This window comes from Grus americana, chromosome 11, assembly GCF_028858705.1.
Source record: "Grus americana isolate bGruAme1 chromosome 11, bGruAme1.mat, whole genome shotgun sequence".
NCBI lineage: Eukaryota > Metazoa > Chordata > Aves > Gruiformes > Gruidae > Grus > Grus americana.
The window spans coordinates 17,141,305-17,161,668 of record NC_072862.1 but is presented as its reverse complement, the minus strand read 5'-3'; the positions used below and the strand labels follow the sequence as shown (position 1 = coordinate 17,161,668).

Here is a 20,364-nt window from a genome sequence, read left to right as displayed (position 1 = left end):
AATACAAGGGAAGAATAAAGCACTCATATTTCCTTTTAATACTCAGAGATGCTCATCTAAAGTCAATTGCTTGTTGTTTGCAACACACCCTTCTCTCCCTTTGTTGGTCCAGTTCTGCACAGCCCTGAGATGTCCTCACACCCTTTAAAGAGGGCTAGGCCTGCACAGATGTTTAATGCCGCCTAGGTAGAGCTGGCAGTCAACAGCAAGGCAGCACATTTTCTTCCTGTGCACCTGCTCAGAAGATATTGCTCTTGAGTCAGCCAGCAAAGCAGAGAGCACTTATGCCACCCAGGTAGGTAGAATGCAGCTACTTCACAGTTCAAGTCAAGATTGCTTGGAAAACCATAACTTTGCATTTTCTGTTTTCCTATTTATAAACATAACTAGGCAGATGTTTTCTAAATATTTGCTCAGAACTTCCATTCCACTAAGGAAATCAGTCTGGAAATGCTCTAATCAAAACCACCCCAAAGGGCAGACGAGCACCATGTACATACCTGCTCTCCTCTAGAAACTCTCAGGAGGCGACTTATGGGCCCCCAAAACATTTTGTTCCTCCACAATGATTCAGTACCAAAGGTGGACGTACATACCAACCCAGTGTCTCATCAGTATGGAATTAGGCAAGAGTACTTAACAGCTTGAAGCACTCCAGAACTAAAATACGCAGCACAATACAGAATGATATTTCCCAGCTGCAAGATGTCAGTTCCAAGCTGCAAACTCCTGTCTCTAACGATCCTTCTGCTACAAGGGGGCCAGCTACATTACAATTAAAGACAGCAATGTAAACTTGGCAATCCTCCCTATGTAAACTACAGCTAATCAGCTGCTAACAAATTCCTGGCACTCCAGCAGTTGCGTCAAAGTATGTCTAAAGGACCTTAAGGTTTTTTTCCTTCAAGTGTCCGCTCGCATGCAGCCTTCCCAGAAACAGCAGTCAGCTGTCAGAGCAGGAACAAAGTCTCAACCAGCATATTCACCCACACAAAGTCACAACTAAAGAATGTCTTCAGAACAGGCTGTTCATTTGGTGACTAACCTATAGCCCTCACTTAAGGCAAATCTACTTAATGACCCAAAAAATCCACACCCACTTCATTTTTAGCCACTTGGAGATACTGGCAGAAATCAGTGAGAACAGAGGGGGGAAAAAAAAAGACCTCAGTATTAAGTAGTCTGGGTTTATCTATGAGCAGAGCAAGCTAGAGAAGCAGCCAGTGCTGCATCCCAGCAGCTTCTGATAAAAGCAGGGCCTGTTGTCACTGCCTGTTGCTTAGTGTGAATGAAGCACCGGTTACCATACACTTTTAGTCAAAAAGTAAGGTAAGGTATCTGTTAAATCAGGCATTAAAAGAACCAACCCACAACAATACAACATGTGCCAGCAGAGGGAATGCCAGTCAGGGCTATGCTAGGACTGATTCCACAGCCATCTCGGTGCAATACCCTTAAAGAAGGCCAGAAAGCACTACCAGCCACTTTTGTACTTTTACTTGTTTCCAAACTGAAGGAGGTGTAATCCCACAGTGGCAACTACCCTTCAGCTGTGCCAGTGTTAAAGCATTTCCAATGCCAGTTAGATGCCTAGGAGAGTGGCAGACATCGTCTTACTGATCTGAAACTGGGGGGGGGGGGGGGGGGGGAATACAGAGCTTTAACTTTACTTCTGAACAGATGATTCACAAACCAACATTTTGTAGAAGCCCGAAGTACAGCATCAGCCTAAAGGGACTTTCTGTTGTCTAATTCTGCAGATCTCCATCACCATAATCCATTCTGGACTCTCATTCAAAGCTAAACTCTTTATGCCACTGCACTCTGATGAACAGCCTACAGCTCAGAAGGGAGGAAAATGGAAACCAACTTCAGCCTCCTGCCGAACGATAACCAGGCACATCCCTTCCCAAAGAAAGGGTGAGAGGTGCAAAGATCCACTGTCCCTCCACACTTACCTTTTCCAGAAAGCTACTTCCCAAGCACACTCTTGGCCAATTAATCTCATTTTCATTCTTGTCTGTTAAGACAAGAGTTAGAAGCTTTGCAGCCTCTGATAGGAGTATCCACTTAGTCCAGTTTTTATTAATAAAGTTTTATGCAGTCAAGGTTTACATGTTAGAATAGCCAGCATTTATTATCTCTCCCCCATTCTTTTCAGCATTTGAACGCTTTGGTCAGTTTTAATCAGATCTTCCCATGAATTAGAACTTTAAATATGAGGTTGTCTTATTTTCCCATTAATATTATGAAAAATGAGAAAAGTTTATTAACACATAGTATAAAAGAAGTTGCAGAACAAACCTGACCTTACCAGACATCAGACAAGGGAGTCACTAAACAAAAGCCATAAGCAGCCAGAATTATCTATTTTGCCACTTAGGCAGTAACCATTATTGCCCAGAACCACCCCCACCACTCTCAACAGCTTCAGGCTGTGATTTTCCTCAGCTAGTTTTGATGCTTTAAGACTCTGCCCCTGTTTTAACAGAGAGGCAAGTGGGTAAATAATTTCTGTTCTCTTTGTCCCTTTGGAAAGGGAACATTTAAAGCAGGTCTGCTTTTTCATGCCTTTGAGCCCCACTCAGCATGGACAATGAAATTAGTCTATCTATTTTCATTTAACAAGCAAGCTCCAAGCATTCATATAACTAACCTTACAAGCGACACATCCAGCAGCATAATACTAATAGGCCAATCAGTTAAACTTAAACAACCAGCAGCATTTATCACCTTCAATTATTTAATTCAGTCCATTAACAAAATAGAAACATGTTCCCAAATTGCATCCCAAAATATATTTCCACCTTTACTGTCCTTAAGTCTCTTGTCAGGTGACTAGCATCTATCTTCACAACACCTGTCAGGGGACCAAGGGTTATTTGCACCACTAGAGAGGGAAACAGTACAGAGTGTGCATGACAGACCCAGGATTAAAGTCCAGGGCACAGCTCAGACTGTGCCCCTTAGGTCTTAGACTTGCATCCTCAATAAAGGAGCTCCCTTTCTGCCTTGCTTTCTCATCCTCTCCTTTCCTGCCTTACCTCCTTCCCTTCAAAACAGTCATGATCTCAAAGATTATTATTAGGACTATCATCATTGTTTTATGCAAGGAAGTTTTCAGAAAATTTTTAGCCATCAAGAATGAAAGGCTCAAACGCAAGTTTGCCTGGTTTGTTATGGGTTTGTAATTACTGTAAAAAAGGCTTTGTCTCACCTGGTGACCATGAAGAGTGTACAGAAGTCTTCCTTCTAGCAAGTCCAGAATTTTAAGAGTTGAATCATTGGAAGCAGTAACCAGATAGTTTCCAGAGGGGTGAAAGGAAAGACTGTTTACCACAGCACTGTGCACTAAAGATGGAAAAAACGTACATAATGATCACCAAGACCAGTTTACACAAGCCCAAGGCAAAAGAATAAAGTACAAGCACATTCCAGTTTTCTGTTATAAGTTTAACAGGAAAACTATCATAGGGAAAACATTCCACAAAAACTCTTCAAAGCATTAGAGAACAAGGGCAGTATTCAATTCTTGCAAAAATAGGTACTGCTTTATTGAAAGGAAAAAGGCAGCTTTGCCAATTATTCTGGGAAATTTAAGGCTACCAAAGCTTCCATCATAGCCCCAAAATGTAACTATATGCACAAGTGAGCTATATGATTCTGTGAGAGTGCTGGACATGGACATATTTTACAACTGTGGAGCTGCTGTTCTTGCTCCCGAGTGATTCTAGAATAAAACCTATATGCTGGTACATTAAGGAGAAGACTGAAATTATGATGAAAGACAAACTCAAAGTTGACATTGCACAGGTTCTTTTGGTTTACCACCCGCCTAAGACTGGGTTTAAAAGAAAGCAGGAAAGAAGAACCAGCAACTTGAAAATGGTCCAGTATAAGCATTATTCCTTCAGACATCCAGTTTACCACCTAAAATTTAAAACAAGTATGAATGGACAAACTATCAAGAGTGAACTTCCAATAAAGCAATCCTTCCTGCATGACAATGAAGCCTAAGAGTTATTTTGAAAAGACTTAAAAGTGTAGTTTCACTCTTATTCTAGAGCATTTTCTTTAAGTTCACTGTAACATTAAACATCTATCCAATGCAGGACTTTTTTCCCCACTCCCTCAACTCTTACAAAACAGGCTATTGAACATATTTATTTATGAGAACATGCAGTACTTTACATATGCGCAGCTTTCTGAACATATGTGACATTATAGAATATTAATACTATGCTTGAGGAGCATTTTAGCTATCCAATTATTCTTAATTACACTATGTGCCCTCCAAATGTCCTGGTATCTCAAGTCTACTACTAATAGATCCCCCCAACTAAATTTATAATCCCTTGAGAGTCTACCATGCGTTTCAAATCCAAACTGCATGTTAAAACCCCCTCAAAATACAATTTTAAGACACTAAACCCAAATATTATCTTTTGCAGATGTGGATTTGAAGCAGAAATGTGAAATAACCTTGCTCAATTATAAGACAGAATGCATCTACTTTTTAAACTCTCAGGAACACTAGATACTTCAGCTTAAGTTCTGAGGACATAACTCCTCTTGACCTGGACTATTTAAAAAACACAGAAGAAAACCTTACCTCAACACAGGTAACTTCTAAACAGTTAATTCTTGGTGGTGAACACTGCCTCTCCCCCCAGCCCTGCATTACACTATGTATTAAAAGAGAAAAAGTCTACATGGAGTGTTTCCTCCTGAAAGAGTGCTAAATAGATTTCTCCTTTGAAAATTTTATTCCAAGTGATTTGTAATATTCCTCACCCCATTAGTGTCTAGATAAAGGCAAACATATTTTGTCAACTAAGGCAAGTCCTGAAAGGAATCACACCAGAAATAGACAAAGTTAATAATATATCTTCCAAGTTCCAGATAGTGAATAAAGTATTTCCAGTTTCACAAAAAACGCTTCTCATAATGGAAAGAAATCGCACAGAATGTGGCTGTGTAAGCAGTCACAGCTGCTGCGCCAAGGAGTTCTTGGCGGCTGTGAGCTCAGAGAAAACTTCATCTCTCTTTTGCCAAACCAGCTCATACCTCCCACAAGACCATTCACAACACCTCTCAAAAAATTTGCCAACACATCCTGCAACCTCACTTTATTTCATGTTGTAAACAACAAATCCAGTGCAGCACAAGGTGGCATCTCCCACTGACTTGTTGCTACAAGCCTACCCTTCTGCCAGCCAAATCCTAGAAAAATAAAGGCCATTTAAGGGACTTCCACTGAGGGGTTAATTACTCAAATTGTGTCATGCCAGCCTATAGAGTGACTGAACATAACTGTCCCAAGTCAGTTTTATGTAATCAGTGAATACAACAACTTAAATAAGTTAAGGTGGACTTGACACAGCTACGGTCCCTGGTGACCAGATAACCACCTTTCAGCTCCACATGAACTGTATAAAAGTACCAATTGTTCTTGTATAACAGCAGTTATAAAAAGGTTAGAGCTGTTTCCATAGCCCTGCAACAGAGGTGCCCCCCACACAACTTTAACAAGAAAAAGCATCAAGCAATAAACATTGGCCATTTTTTGTAGGGGTATGCTCTGCTGTACAGCGCAAAGTAGAGGATTGAATAAAGCGTCTGTTCTCCTGCAGAGTAAACGTGACCAGAGCATACTTTACTTTGCTAAAAACCCACACACGATACAAATGGTTTTGCAGTTTGCTCTCTACTTCCAACTTTCATTCATAAATGTCACAGTTGGAACAAGTCCTGGCAACAAGAGCAACACTGCTAAAAGACATCAGTTTTAGAAAACAACTCAACTTGAACACGCAAGAGTCTGTGGCAGGGCTACTTATCTATTAACTCCTCGATGCAACTAAAGTCTTTAAAATGGATTCCCTTGAAATCAGGCAGCATAAGCACATCCGGAGGGAAGAGTTGCCCTCTAGTGGGACTGAGAGGGCAGCTTCACATGGGAGAGCCACAAAACTAGATCAGATTTAGCCAAAAGGCAAGCAGCTAAACCCTAGAAGAGCCAAACCCTCAGAAGAGCAAGACTTAAAAACACATCTCCAGAATGTGTTACAAATGCATCAGTTTGCAGCCACAGGTGCATGAAGTGGCTGCATACAGCTACCACTGCATTTTCAGGTTTCTTTGGCTTTTATGACTATTGCAAAGTTTAATACACAACTAGGATTTATATAGTAACTGTTAAAAATAACACTCATAACAGGAAAACATCGCTTCAATAGCTAGTGTCAGACCAAAATGCCATTCAGTAAGGGTGGGATACAGGGGAAATATGCAATTCCAAGACAAAAAACCTGGCAGCCAAACCTAAACCACATTTGATTTGGACAACTTTAGAAGTAGAAAGCAGGAAGAGAAGATTTTTGAGCCAAGTTATACTGTGGCTGGAAATGCGCAGTGCAGATCTTGCCACTGTTGAAAAGCTGATAAAGTAGGTTAAAGGACAATCTGACACTGTTCAAGTATTTGAACACACTACCTATTTTAGCAACAAGACTTCAGAAAGGCATTTCCAAGTTTTGATATGGGTCACAAGTTAACAATACTTATTACACAAAGAATCGCACTTCAGCATTCATCACTAATTATACCAGCTCAATACCGGTGAATTGGACAAAAGGTTTGATTGCCATTGGATTTTGTTGACTATCAGAGATCTAAGAGTGATTGTGAGTCCATAAGAATAGCTGAGGAAATAAAATTTTTAAATTGCATTATATGAGAGTTCAAGCAGCTCAGGCAGGTTTACAGTTGAAAAAGAGTTCAAAGAGTGCTCAACTTGACTACACAGGGAGAATACGCTTGAGAGGAGGACCCCACATTTAGAATCACAGAATGGTTTAGGTTGGAAGGGACCTCAAAGCCCATCTAGTTCCACCCTCCTGCCATGGGCAGGGACACCCTCCACCAGCCCAGGTTGCCCAAAGCCTCATCCAACCTGGCCTTGAACACTGCCAGGGAGCCAGGGGCAGCCACAGCTTCTCTGGGCAACCTGTGCCAGTGCCTCCCCACCCTCACAGGGAAGAATTTCTTCCCAATATCTAACCTAAATCTCCCCTCCTTCAGCTTAAGGCCATTACCCCTTGTCCTGTCACTCCCTGCCCATGTAAACAGCCCCTCTCCAGCTTTCCTGTAGCCCCTTCAGGTACAGGAAGGCTGCTCTAAGGTCTCCCTGGAGCCTTCTCTTCTCCAGGCTGAACTACCCCAACTCTCTCAGCCTGTGTCCATAGCAGAGGTGCTCCAGCCCTCCGATCATTTTCATGGCCTCCTCTGGACTCGCTCCAACAGCTCCATGTCTGTCTTGTACTGGGGACCCCAGAGCCGGACGCAGTACTCCAGGTGGGGTCTCACAAGAGCAGAGTAGAGGGGGAGAATCACCTCCCTCGACCTGCTGGTCACGCTGCCTGTGATGCAGCCCAGGACACTGTTGGCTTTCTGGGCTGCAAGCTCACGTTGTCAGCTCATGTTGAACTTCTCATCCACCAACACCCTCAAGTCCTTCTCCTCAGGGTTGCTCTCAATCTATTCTCCACTCAGCCTGTAGTTGTGCTTGGGATTGGAGAAGCCAGCAATAAAACATGATCTAGGACTAAAGCTGATGCTAAAAATAAGGAATATGTTTTTTTTCTCTTGGGTAGAAAAAACCCTGTTCCAATGATGGTGGTGTCGCCATCAGCGTTCAACAGTCAGATCAGATGATCATAAGGGTGTTTCCATCTACATGGAAAGAGCAAGAGAACAGTCCTCTTTAAACAGCAGAATTACAAAAGCAGTCTAAAGTTTGCAGACTGTTTCTACTCCTCAGTAACCTCTTTTGGGGGATCTTTCATTTACTTTTTTATGGAACCCAAAGGACTTTCATAATCTTAATAGCTTCTCTGCAGACAGCCTGCATTTGCTTTGAGATGAGTAACTCCCATTGCTCCTACCTACCAGAAGAGATCTAGTCTTTCATAGGTTGCTGTGAAGGAAGACAAAAAGGAGAACTCTGTGCCTTAAACTTCACTACACTTTCTCTGCCTTTCTAAATCAAGGGAAACTAGAGAACCTGTATTGAGAGCCTGCAAATTCTTTCATTGCCTTGTGAGTAAAAGGATACACAGTCAAAAACACTTTAAAAAGCAATTCTAGTTACATAAAGCCAGGAGGACCAACAGCTTTAATTTAGAACTCGATTCTTGTTTCTTAGGTTACAAAGTTCACAGATATCAACTGCAAGCTATTTTACTACTCTGCCTTTTCTGCCTGGCATTGAGCTGTGAGACTGTCACAGCAGGAGCTGACAGTATCCGATGTGAATGGCACCACACCAAGCTCCAGACCTGTTATCTCTGATCTGCTTTACTGGCATGCCAGAAGCAGCCTTCATGAAAAGCTAGCAAAATTAAGTTTAATAAGCTATCTGTACTGGAAATGGTGCTTGAGAATGTATGGATTTACAAAACACTACGGCAGCCCTAAAAATTGTTAATAGTAAAGGAAAGAAGAGCCATGTTTAGGCTCAAGAAACTCACATGCACAAAACAGGACAACCAAACTCAAAGAAGCTTTCAGGGGTAGGAATGCACCCTTTTCCTATCCAGTTGACCAAACAGCAGCACTAATCAGTTTGACAAAAACAGGTAATGGGACAAGATGCCATTTGGAAGGTAAGGGGAAAAAAAGATTTAGACTCCTAAATATAAAAGCTAGCTACTTCGAGGACAAGCCATAACAAAGTCAAAGCTAATTCTGAAAGCCGAGAATCCAACAAATACTGGTGAAGAACTATAAACACGGATCATGGTATAGAATTGCAATTGGTTGATTTTCCTCTTTTGTTAACTTTTCCTAGTTTTTTCATGAAAAACTTAACAACCTTTTGCTTTGCTGGAATGCATCTAACTCCTCCTATTGGCTTATTCAGAGGCAAGGCCGCATCCTTTTTACTGTACATCATCTCCTCAAGAACAGTGAATACAAGCCAAGTGGCATCACAGATAACACCCATACACACCTGCAACACAGGACAGTTTCAGCATCAAGGCTTTTTTGCTTTTTGGTGGTGGGCAGAGGAGGAGAGATCAGAACAGAGGTGTTTCTTACCAGTATGTGAGAATCAGTCTTGGAGCTAACACAAAGCAAAGCATGATGTTTAGTGAAAAAAGGCTTCCACTGGTAGGCCTAACCCAGTGCCTTTCTGGAAAAGGAGCGGGTGATGGAAAAATAAGTCCTTGGACTTCAGAGCAATTCATATCATTACATGGGAAGGTCTGACTTTTCTAAGATTCCAACTTGCCTTGATAATGTTGAAGAAGTCTATTCATCCTAACGTCCCACACCTTCACTGTGTTATCTGTGCCAGCCGCAGCAATGCATGTGCCACTGGGATGAAAATCCACATGGTTCACAAACCTGTAAATTGCAGTTAAACCCAATTGTTTACATTCAACTCTCAATAAAGATCAAAAAGATCTCTTCAAGAAGGGAAGCTACATCATGATGCATTGAACATTATGGAAATGAGGAGATAAACTGAAAACTTGTACTGCTGAGTTTCTCTTAAGACCTTGCTTACAACCTCAAATAGACTGCAGGATTATATCTAAGCATACTATCTTCAACATTTTGCATTACAGATGTAGGAGCTGTGGATACAAGCCTCCTGAAATCTGATGGATCTGACTGTCACAACAACATTCTCAAGTGTTCATTTAATGTTTGCATAATATATGTCTCCTATTAAATTAACAGGATTTCTAGAGTGGTGTGTACAAGACTGAACAGATATTTTTCTTCTATCACATTTAACTAATTTTAAGATGAAACTTACTGAATCATATGTTGCCACTTGGAAGGTAGTGAGGCTGAGACCAGATTACTTTCTGGACCTGTATGCAATCAATTTTTATTTTGAACACATAAGTACAGTAAAAACTGCAGAACCTTCAGTGAAGAGTATCTTTAACTCCTGATCCAATCCACACAAGAAATTGGATAAAATTAATTATCCTTTGAGTATTCTTGTAACAAATGCTGAGGAAGTTGAGATATTTCAATAGGTTGTTTGGTCAAGCTATATTCTTAAGAGCACTGGAAAAAAATAATGCTGTCTGTGTTTGTCTTGATATCATTGTATATTACCTGGAAAGAACACAACTCTGTACTTAAAAATTCAATGCAGCAAGAAATTAGGAAGATTCGATTCTCTAAGGACTTGTGTTTCTGTACAAATTAACTTTTGCTGTGGCTCAACATTCTCCATGAAAAAATCCCAATTCAACAGCTGTTCTTCTGAATACAAAGTGTTTTTTGGAATAATCTTGTTATTCAAAAGTTTGAGGATGAAACAAAGCATCCAAGTACCAATCTGCCAGTACATTTTTGCTCTTTTAATTTATTTCAACTCATAGCAAAATAAAAAAGCTTAACATAGCTAGAAGAATAAATAAAGTATTTCAGTATCTTCAAAAATAAATAAGCATAAAGAAATTAAGGCTTGACATGTTGGACAGTTATCAAAATATAACCTCCAAGGTTCCAATCTGAAGAAGTCATAAAGAGGTCAAAGCAATTCTGGAAGCTCTTTTTGCATCTCCTCCTCTGCTGGCTGCTTTTGTAATAGGTGCTAATGATTTTTTAGGAGGTAGAAATGAGTGCCAGGACAAGGACCTCTGACTGCAGTCACAAAACCAGGTATACATTCACCAGGCATCCCCATTTCAGAAATCACAAGAAGGCCAGTCCTCATGCACCACAAGGTACTTACCCCCCATGCTCACAGAAGGAGTGTATACATTCTCTGCTGGTTTTATCCCACAGTTTGACAGTTTTGTCATCACTGGCTGACACTATCAATCGTCCATCAGGAGAGAATCTAAGATAAGAGTTACAGCAATTAAGAAGTGTCCCCAAACTAAAGGTGTACAGGGTCCACTGGATTTGGCCAGCTGTCAAGGTATATTGATAAACACACTCACTCTTCAAGAAGACACACTGGCATCAGTGAGACTAAAGATCCAATCACTGTAAGTTTATAGGAAAAAAGCAAACCATAAGTCCTCTGTTGGACTATCCTCTATAACTCTCCCCAATTCCACAAGCACATAACCCTCAGGAAAGTCTTGAGTCTGACTTAAGATCTCCTGTCCTACTTGTTTCAATTTAAGTGTATCTCAAGTTGTTTCTCTGCCATGATTCAAAACAATTCCTACCCTTGCCATAAGCATTCAGAGCAATACAATTACTCTCAAGGTAACAGCTGCAGCAGAAGCAGCTTCATCATTCAAGTGCCTTGGAAGAAAGCATTAAGTTCCCATCTCAAAATTTCATACACAAGACAGATCAATATCTCTCTTCAGAGGCATACATTTTACAGGATTGGGACCCAAGTCCCTACCTAGAGAACATCATCATACATACTGGAAAAACATTCTCTCTGCTCTACTGTGGGCACCTACAGTACTACCAGCCACTGCCACATTCAAGAACTATAATGAACTTTTCAGCTACAGAGAAACTGTGGCTTTATCCTACAGGCATATATACATAAAAACTTCTCAGAACAACTGAGACGGACAACTGAAAAGCAAATCTGAGAGAGTTATCAGGAAATAATGTTTTTATTATGGCAGCACTTTCAGCATTTTGGAAGGAGCATATTTTAACTAGAGGCATGACAAGTCTAAGAGTAACTAAACTGAAAAAATATAAAACTCTCTTTTTGCTTCTGTTAGCAACTTCAAGATGCAGAAGTCTTGACACCAGGCAGAAGCAAAACACAGAACAAACCACTAAGCAGGAAAGTCTCTGCTCAGTAAAGATCATTGAAGAAACACAAAGTGGGTACGCAGCTATTATCTGAAGGGATCTCTCTGCAGGTTAGAAATATATTTCAGTCACTAGACACACTTGAATCACCCTGATTAGAAATATCTCACACAAGACCATGATACTTAGGTCTCTGCTTTCAGGGATAAACTCCCTCTATCTGTCAGAAAGCCATACTTACCTGGCACAGCGAACCCAGTTTATGTGCTGACTAAGTGAGAATAGAAACTTCTGCCTGTGAACCGTCCACACTTTGACTGTTTTGTCATCAGAAGCTGTAACTAAGGACTGGCCATCGCTGGAGAAGTGAACACTTCTTACAGTTGCCGTATGAGCCTTGAACACAGTAGATTCTCCTTTGCTATACAGAAGGAAAGAGCACTTTAAAACTGCACAACAGGGCAGCAAATACATTATATACTTGAAAACACAAAGCTTCTGTATGCTGAGCAGTGCTATTAACCACCACTTCTACGGGAACTGCATGTGCCTACATTAGGAAGAAAATGTTGATCCACCCCAAACTCATTCATGCTCCACAAGCTATACAGAACACATAGCTAAAACCAGTTGTTCCAGTTCAATACTGGAGCCCAATCCAACAGGACACAACTCAGGTTTCCTATAAAGGGGCAAAACTGCTATTGTTTATTTGTGGAACCACTTAAAACAACATTTATGGAAATATCAATGTAAAAGAAGATGCTGAGATTCTCTTCTGTTACCAGGTCCTTGGCTGGAAGGCTGATAGGAGGGAGGTAAGCATTTTCAGAGTTCATCTAGACAGAGCCAAGCAGGCAGCTACCTCAACTGTTCCTGTAGAGGCCCATGCTCCAGCTGAACGCTTCCAATACAGCGTCACACCAGAAATAACACAACTGAATTCAGCATGCCTAATGTTGTACAACTTTGAGCAAGCTACCATTAACTCAGCCAAGCAAGACAAAAGACAGGGTGTTGTTGTTATTCTTTATCCATCATTTCCAAATAAATGCAAGAGGCATTCTTCTGGTGAATAAATACAAAGCATATTTAGAAATCTAAAGTGCAACACATTCAGAGATCCAACAGGTATATGGGACTCTTGGTCCAAAATACATCTCCAGCATGTACTGTACTACCAGAAGCTCCATATTGAGAGAGAGATGAGAACAACAGAAATACACGGTTGTTTGCTCCCTTCTCCATTAGGATTTATACTGAGGCTGAGGACTACTAAAATTGTAAAGGCCAAAAAAAAAAATCAGTACTACATACCTTCCAGCAATATTCCCTCCCTTCTCAGCAAAGGTCAGAGCTGCCTAGTTTTATTTAATCCTTTATCTGCCAGAAGGCAAGGAACAGTAAAGGTTACTTCTCAGGAAAGTTTTCTTTCTGTCCAAAACCACAGAACATCCCCAAGTCTGATAAAAACTCATGCAGAAACATGACATTACAAAATTCTGTCAGCATGGCTTATAAAAGACAAATCCCAAAGACAGAAATCCACACACCAGGGAAGCATTAACTCCTCCAGTAACATATTGCCCTGAAAGGGACTGCAAGTTTTCTGATTCTTTGGAAATAAAGTCCTGGCCCACAGACTACAGGGCAGCTTCTCCCTCCCCTTTTAATGACAGGGCAAAACTGGAAAGCTGAAGGTCTCAAACCTGTTTAAACATAAACACTTTTTTTTTTTTATTTGGAGAAGGTAAATTGACAAAGAACATTAAATCAACACAGATTAAAAAGTGCCATGCACCAAGGTATTCACAACTGGCATAACAACTGCCTTTCCACACTGGCCCTTTTCTGACACAACAGCCATAGGTGCAGTTTAGACCACATAGCTCACATGCCCAAGCAGCTAGGATAGAATCACCCAACACAAGCTCAGTTTTCTCACTGCATCCCAGTCCTTTCTTAAAATGTATATGTTAGCATCTGAGAAATCGAACAAGTTTATGCTGCGATTTATTTTCGGCATTCTGTGTAAGCAGCATAGCTCTGGAGACAGCAAAGTGACACTGTCAGTCTCTTTCTTTATGAGATTGATGACCAGCAAGGTTAAATTTTAATTATAATCCACCTTGTGCCTTTTAATAATACATATGTTAACATGTCATTGTGATCATTCCTTCCAGGAAAGTTTAACTAATTTGAAATAATTATAATTGAAATTACAACCTGCACATTTTATTTCTGTTTCACTATAAATTACAATATTTAAAAGCACTTTTATCACAGATTCTAAAAAGTCACTTTCAGTTTCACAGCAGAAACTACTTATGGCTTAACAGATCATCAAATAAAGCTTCCAATGAGTAGTCATAAGAATTCATCAGAAATAAACAACTAGAAGTGCTTTCCATTGTTCCTGAATCAACATGCTTTTTAAAGTAGGAGTATGTTTTTTGTGTGGTTTTGTTTGATTTTTTTAAATCCCTTTTATTTGCCACCACAATCATCAGGTCTGCTTCTGCATACAATCCTTCAGTCTTTGCTAGCAGCAATTTACAAGCTCACAAGCAGAGGAACCGCCAATACCTTCTTACATGCCTGTCCATTCAGAAAAAACAATCCCACTGTTCAGTGTGGGAACCAAGAGACCAGAGGAAACACTGGCAGTTACTTTTCTGCATCTTGGCTGCAAAAAGCTTCTCATTACTTGCAACAAGATTAAGTCTTCCAATAGAATTTCTTCAGCACTCTCCAGTTCGTTTTGTATTTCAATTAAATGTTCCTTGCTGAAGGTACATTGCTTAAAACAATGCATCAGAGTAAAACAATAGAAGTTGAGGTCTCTCAGCCAATGATTGCCAAGGACTTGACAAGTGTTAATGAGTTAAAGCAACTAAGCCCTCTACTCAAAACCAGAAACTTCATAATTAGGCTAAGGTACTGAAAGTGAGTTATTGTTAATCATATGCAAGCTCACAAAAAAGTCAATACACTATCCAAAGCAGTCTTTTATCTTAGTAATACACCATCACTTACTACCAATGGAACAGAGTTACTAGTTTTAGACCAACAAGTAAAAGTTAAAGGCACCTAACCATTTGGTGGACTACAGCAAGCTTGCAACGTCCACCCTGCTCACAGAACATCACTAAACCTCAACTTGTGTTTCAGCATGTTGCTTAACACTGGCAGAGAAGCAAAGGATCAATTTGCTAGGAGGAAAGAGACTGGGGCAGAAAGGGGAAGAAAAAATCCAACAGCTCACCACTGATGAGTTGCATTAGTGACTTGTTATATTAACATTGGAAGTTTATATTGACTTTAAGCTTTGAAAAGGATTTTAGCTCTGTTTCCAATGCAATTTCAAGACCAAATTACCTCTCCTCTGTTAGAGCTGTAACATACAATGGTTCTTTCCCTCAAACAGATCCCAGTTCCATAGCTGAACAACTGCTATCGAGAAGCAAGGAGATCTCAAACCACAGTTAAAACACAAAAAGAGAGGCAGAAGGAAATAGATACTTACACACTAGGAACCCATAAACGGACTGTTTTGTCTCTAGAGCCTGAAGCCACCAGGTGACCCGAAGGTGAAAACTGAACACACATCACTGCATCTTTGTGGCCCACGAAGCGATAGGCTCTCATCTGAGGTCTCATACTCCAGATCATCAGGCACGAATCCATAGAGCCACTTGCTGAAATAAAAACAAAACCACACAAACCCAAAAATTCTGTTATTTCACACTCAATTCACCATCACAGCTCCTAGCAATCTCAAGTACATCATCATCCTTGAAGCTTCAGAGCATTTGCATACTGTATATTTCATTAGTAATTCAAACAAAACAGTCAGTCATGCATTGGCTTGGAATGACAATTTACTTCCAAGAGACAGGCCATGTAACAGCTGCAGAGGCAAAAGCCACACAAATTGCAAAACTGCTTCCAAATAAATACACACTAAGGAAACACATAGAAGGGAAGGTCTGTGAATGAAGGTTCTCTCATCGCTTTTTTTATTGGGAAGCAGAGGCAGTTATCAGCTGCAGCAGGTTAAATATCAAGTAATACACTGCAGATTAAGCAGAGAAGCCCTGTGAGTTGGTGACTAGACATAACCCAGCTACCTGTCCCTCGTTGCAAAACATTGACCAAAGTCAGCTCAGCAGTTCTTAATAATATATGAAAAAGCTTGCAACATGATTAGAGCAAGTTCAGTTTGCTGTTAGTAGGAAGGGTCACAGCAGGACTTGATGGTAGTCAGGAGAGGCTTTAAGGAACTATGGATGGAGATGAGGTCCCTCCATCTACTCACACCCACTCTTCTACTCATGCTAACTTCTATACTCACCTGTGTGCATAAAAAACAACCACCACAACTTGCCTTTATTCTTGGGTCTAAGAAAGGGTGGAAGAGGGCAAAGGCATATTCCAAAGACAAGAAGGAGAGAAAGGGCTGGTGGGAGATCCCAGAGGGCAAAGACTGTACTTACAGGAAGGTGACTATCCCCCAGGACAGATGCTGTTTTTCTGAGATCTCCCTCAGCCTCAAGAGCAAAAGGTCACTTAAGTAGAAGGCAGAATTCAGGTGCACATGCTACATCCACTGCAAGCACAACTGACAACTCATCTCCACCACAGTGAACTTCATACAAGCTACATCCCCCTCCCTACCTGACAGGAGCCACACCAGTCCCTGCCAAGAGTATCAGGCAAGAGGTTTCCCAAACACAAGAGTAAATTCCACATCAGCCCAAAACTCCCCTGCTTGGGTCCCATCACCACCCTAAAGCTCATCATACTGCAGGAAGTCTGCAGCACTGGGACCCTAGCAATTTGTAAAAGAGCAAACATATGCCTGTGGCAACTTAAAGTCTCAAACAATTACAGTAAAAATACCCCTTCAAATCAATTTTAATGCCTAAATAACAGAAAACTTTGTAGATTTTCCACAGGCAAATACAGAATATACGCATCTTAGCCTGCCAACAACCTCGAGCTGCATCTGTATCTCTCTACTGGAGTGCCAAGTGGGGCATATCTCCAGGGAGATCTTAAGATGTTCCTAGACAAAAAAAAAAAAAGGGGCAGTTTGATGGTAAATTCTGACATGGCAACATCATAATTACAAGAAGATTTCAGTTCATTAGTGTTATGGCAAAATACCAAATAGATTTCACTGGAAACATCCTTCTATTTCACAGTCATTTCAACACAAGAAATAATAGTCATTTCTTCCTGCTATTGATTTGGGATTAATATATGCCCATTTCAAACAGGATCATTTATTATGTATGTTCCCTAAGGGGAAACAAAAAACCTTACTATTTGTCAGTTCAATTGGTGGATTTGTTTGGTTTTTCATACAGGCAATATCTTTCCTTAGGGATATTAAATTTTAAGGGGAGACAGCTGTGTAAAAGTAGATTGAGCACACAGCCTAGTGTTAAGATGTTAGTCATAACTACACTAAGTCATTGTCAGGCAAGAATATTAAGTTGCAATATTCCAGCTTCCCCAGGACTGATGTTAAAAAATTTAAGGAAAATAATGCTCTGACATCTCAATAAAGCACTTCAGTATGATACTGCATATATGTGATTTGTTGGCAATAACTATTATACTTACTGGATTGGGCAAGCAGACTAATGGAATAAAAAGACTGAGTCCTCTAGGTTTGGTTGTTTTATTGGGGGCAGGAAGAAATGGGAAAAAGAACTTTAACATCTCATAAAAGTTAAGTGCACACAACTGACCCAACAGTACCTAGAAAAGAAAACTTCTTAGAACTGGTTCCCTTTCTTACCTGATCTCATTTACTAAAAACATCAAGAGCAAGCAACTATTTCACAGGCTAGATGGAGGCGGTAAAGGTCGCTGTGCTACTTCCAGAAGACCAAAAGCAATGCCGAATTACATTCAGAGCATCCTTGCTAAACAGAGCTGCACTGACTGGGTAAAGTTTTAGGGATACACAAACAGAATCACGGACACAGAGCAGAATGAACTCTTGCTCTGCAAAGACACAGAAAAGAAAAGATAGCAGGCAACAATAAGAACAGCAGCAGAGAGAGGGGGTCCAAGACAAATTTATTCATTTTCATTTCCTTGCAGCTTCCAGAGCATTGTGTAGGCTGCAAGACCCAGAACAGGGTTATTACCTGCTAGACTGCAGCATTTCTATTTACTCACGCCTACTGTGCCCACTGCCTACCAGGTATATTGCCTCAAAGTATCATTTCTGCCTTATCTTCTCTGCGAGCCAAAGCTACATCCACCACACCACACAGACTGAACTTCACTAAGAGCCAAAAACCCTCCCGGTTTCTACTGGATGCACACGCAGTGGATTTCCAAAGAGCAACTAGGACACAAGCCTTGGCATAATCACAGGCAGCTGTCTGAAAGGGAGAGATGGAAGATGGAGAAGAATAAGTAAAGTTTTACCTTAAATTGACTGCATGGTAAAGCCAGGTATGTGAAACAATAAGCAACAGCAGATGTCTCTAAAGCTTGAGTGTGATGCACACAACCTGCTACCCCTCTAGTTGAGCAACAGGATTTTTTTTTTCAAAGCACAGAAACGTTCATCCAAAATCTCTTCATAATGAAAACAGGTTCTTTGCTCTTGTAGAGCTCAGCACCTCCACTGCTCCCTCCATTTAATGAAATAGGAGAAGCTCTTTCTTTATCATCTGGCCATCAAAACACAGAGAGACAATTTACCCAGTTGTTTCTTATTGAGACTGAAGTCCACACTAGTGACAGCATCTCTGTGGCCTTTGAAGTGTCTCTCCAGGGATGGATCTTCCTAGAAGACAATAATGTTCAGACACTATAGATTAAGAACCATCTTTATACAATAAAACCATTTTATTTTTATAACAAGCAAACCAAGCCACATATTCATCCCACAAAAGCCAGGTAGAGATAAGAACACCATGCAACACAAAATCTGAAATTCACTTGTATCTACAAACTTTAAGAGAGGCAACTTATCTGAGCTGAACACCCCTCTGGGTCTTAGGTGACTTGCATGAAACATTTATGCATTTTCACAACATACCACTAGTACAGAGACCCCAAAGCTGACTTTGGAACAGATCAGCCATGTTGATGACCACCTGAGCAGGCACTCAAGCTCAACCTTGCTCTGACAGCTGCTCATCTCAGCCCAAGTGTAGCCAAGAGACTACTGTTCACACAGAACAGACAAATTTGCAAGACTTAACACATCTATCAAAAACTGACCCACTACCCTTCTCCTACATCTGGGGAACAGCATGTCACTACACAGCACCTTGCTGCAAAGGCCAAACAAAGCCTGAGGTCAGGGGGACACACGACAAAACACAAAAACACTGAGAGAACCATTACAAGAGGTTGTATGACTTGAAAATTGTCTAGACTTCAGAACATGCTAACCGGCCTTCAATCTCTGCTCCCATACACACAGCTTCTACCTCCCTGGCAACCCCCACCACAGCCTGCTCCCCCTCAGGACTTGACTGCAGCCCCAGACTGCTCAAACAAGCACCCAGCCCCAGAAAAGGGCTGACCTCCCCTCACAACACCCAGCCCTTGTCAGATCCAGAGCTCCCCCCATCTGCACCAGCCTAGAGGTGCCCCCCACACACAGTCCAATCCCAGCTGTAACAGCACCCCAAGCCCCAGGGCTACCCACCAGCAGCATTAGGCCCCCCAAACCCAACTCTGCCCCCAGCCCCAACTGCATGAGGCCACCCCACAGCACAAGCCCAGGTCAGCCCATGCCACACAGGCCAACGCCAGCAGCACTAAGCCTCCCCCAAACCCAGACCTAACCCCCACCAACCCCCCAGCGCCCCCCAGGCCTTGCCCTGCACAGCCCAGTTCCAGCAGCACCAGCCTTGCCTTTCTCCCTCCCCCAAAGCACCAGGGACACCCCCGTGCCCCAGCCCTGCACCGTGTCCCCACGGCACTGCCCCAAGAGCCACTCCCCATCAAACCCCGAGCCCAAGTGCCTCACGTACCCCTGCTCCCCGCCCCCCCCAGCGTCAGGGTCCCCCCAACAACCCCCTCGGCCCCAGAGGCCACGGCCCTCCCGCCAGCACCTTCCCAGACGCCTGGGCCGCCCCCAGCGGCCTGCCAGACCTTCCCCCTCCCAGCGGCACTAAAGCCGCGGGCCGCAGCAGGCCCCAGCACTCCAGGCCTTCCCCTCCTCGGCCCGGCCGCTCCCTCACCAGGCAGCCGGCAGCCATGACACCTCCCGCGCGCCGCAATTCAGTTTCCGCGCCTCACGCGCCCCGTAGCAACGGTTCCGCCCTTAAAGGGGCCGCGGCGCCAGGCCGGAAGGGGTGGGGCCACTTCCGGCTGTGGGCGAGGCCCATCCAGTGGGGGGTGCCGCCATTACAGGCCCGGGAGCTGGGGCGGGAAGTCGCTAGCAGCCAGGTGCCCCCCCCCCCCCCTCCTCCTCCTCCTCCCCCGCCTCCTCCTCCACCTCCTGCCCCCCCCCCTCCTGCCCCCCCCCCCCCGCCAGTCAGGCTGCAAACGATCTCGGCTGGGAGCGCAGGGAACGGTCCTCACAGGCCTTGCCGCGAAAGTCAGTTCCTCTGG

The 20,364-nt window shown here is 42.3% G+C and overlaps 1 protein-coding gene across 7 annotated transcripts in view; it reads right to left on the bottom strand.

The window, feature by feature from the left end:
• POC1A (POC1 centriolar protein A) overlaps positions 1–20,100 on the bottom strand; it is a 58,008-nt gene extending 37,908 nt beyond the window's left edge. Inside the window, exons 1-7 of one of the 7 annotated variants that reach the window (XM_054837924.1) lie at positions 19,992–20,100; positions 18,496–18,580; positions 15,293–15,464; positions 12,008–12,187; positions 10,766–10,873; positions 9,296–9,411; positions 3,218–3,351 (exon numbers count right to left, since the gene is read on the bottom strand). In XM_054837924.1, the coding sequence (XP_054693899.1) occupies positions 3,218–3,351; positions 9,296–9,411; positions 10,766–10,873; positions 12,008–12,187; positions 15,293–15,464; positions 18,496–18,580; positions 19,992–20,009 (813 nt within the window). In that variant the 5' untranslated portion in view covers positions 20,010–20,100. The other 6 variants (XM_054837925.1, XM_054837929.1, XM_054837923.1 and 3 more) reach the window with 6 other exon arrangements.
• Positions 20,101–20,364: the final 264 nt, after the last annotated feature.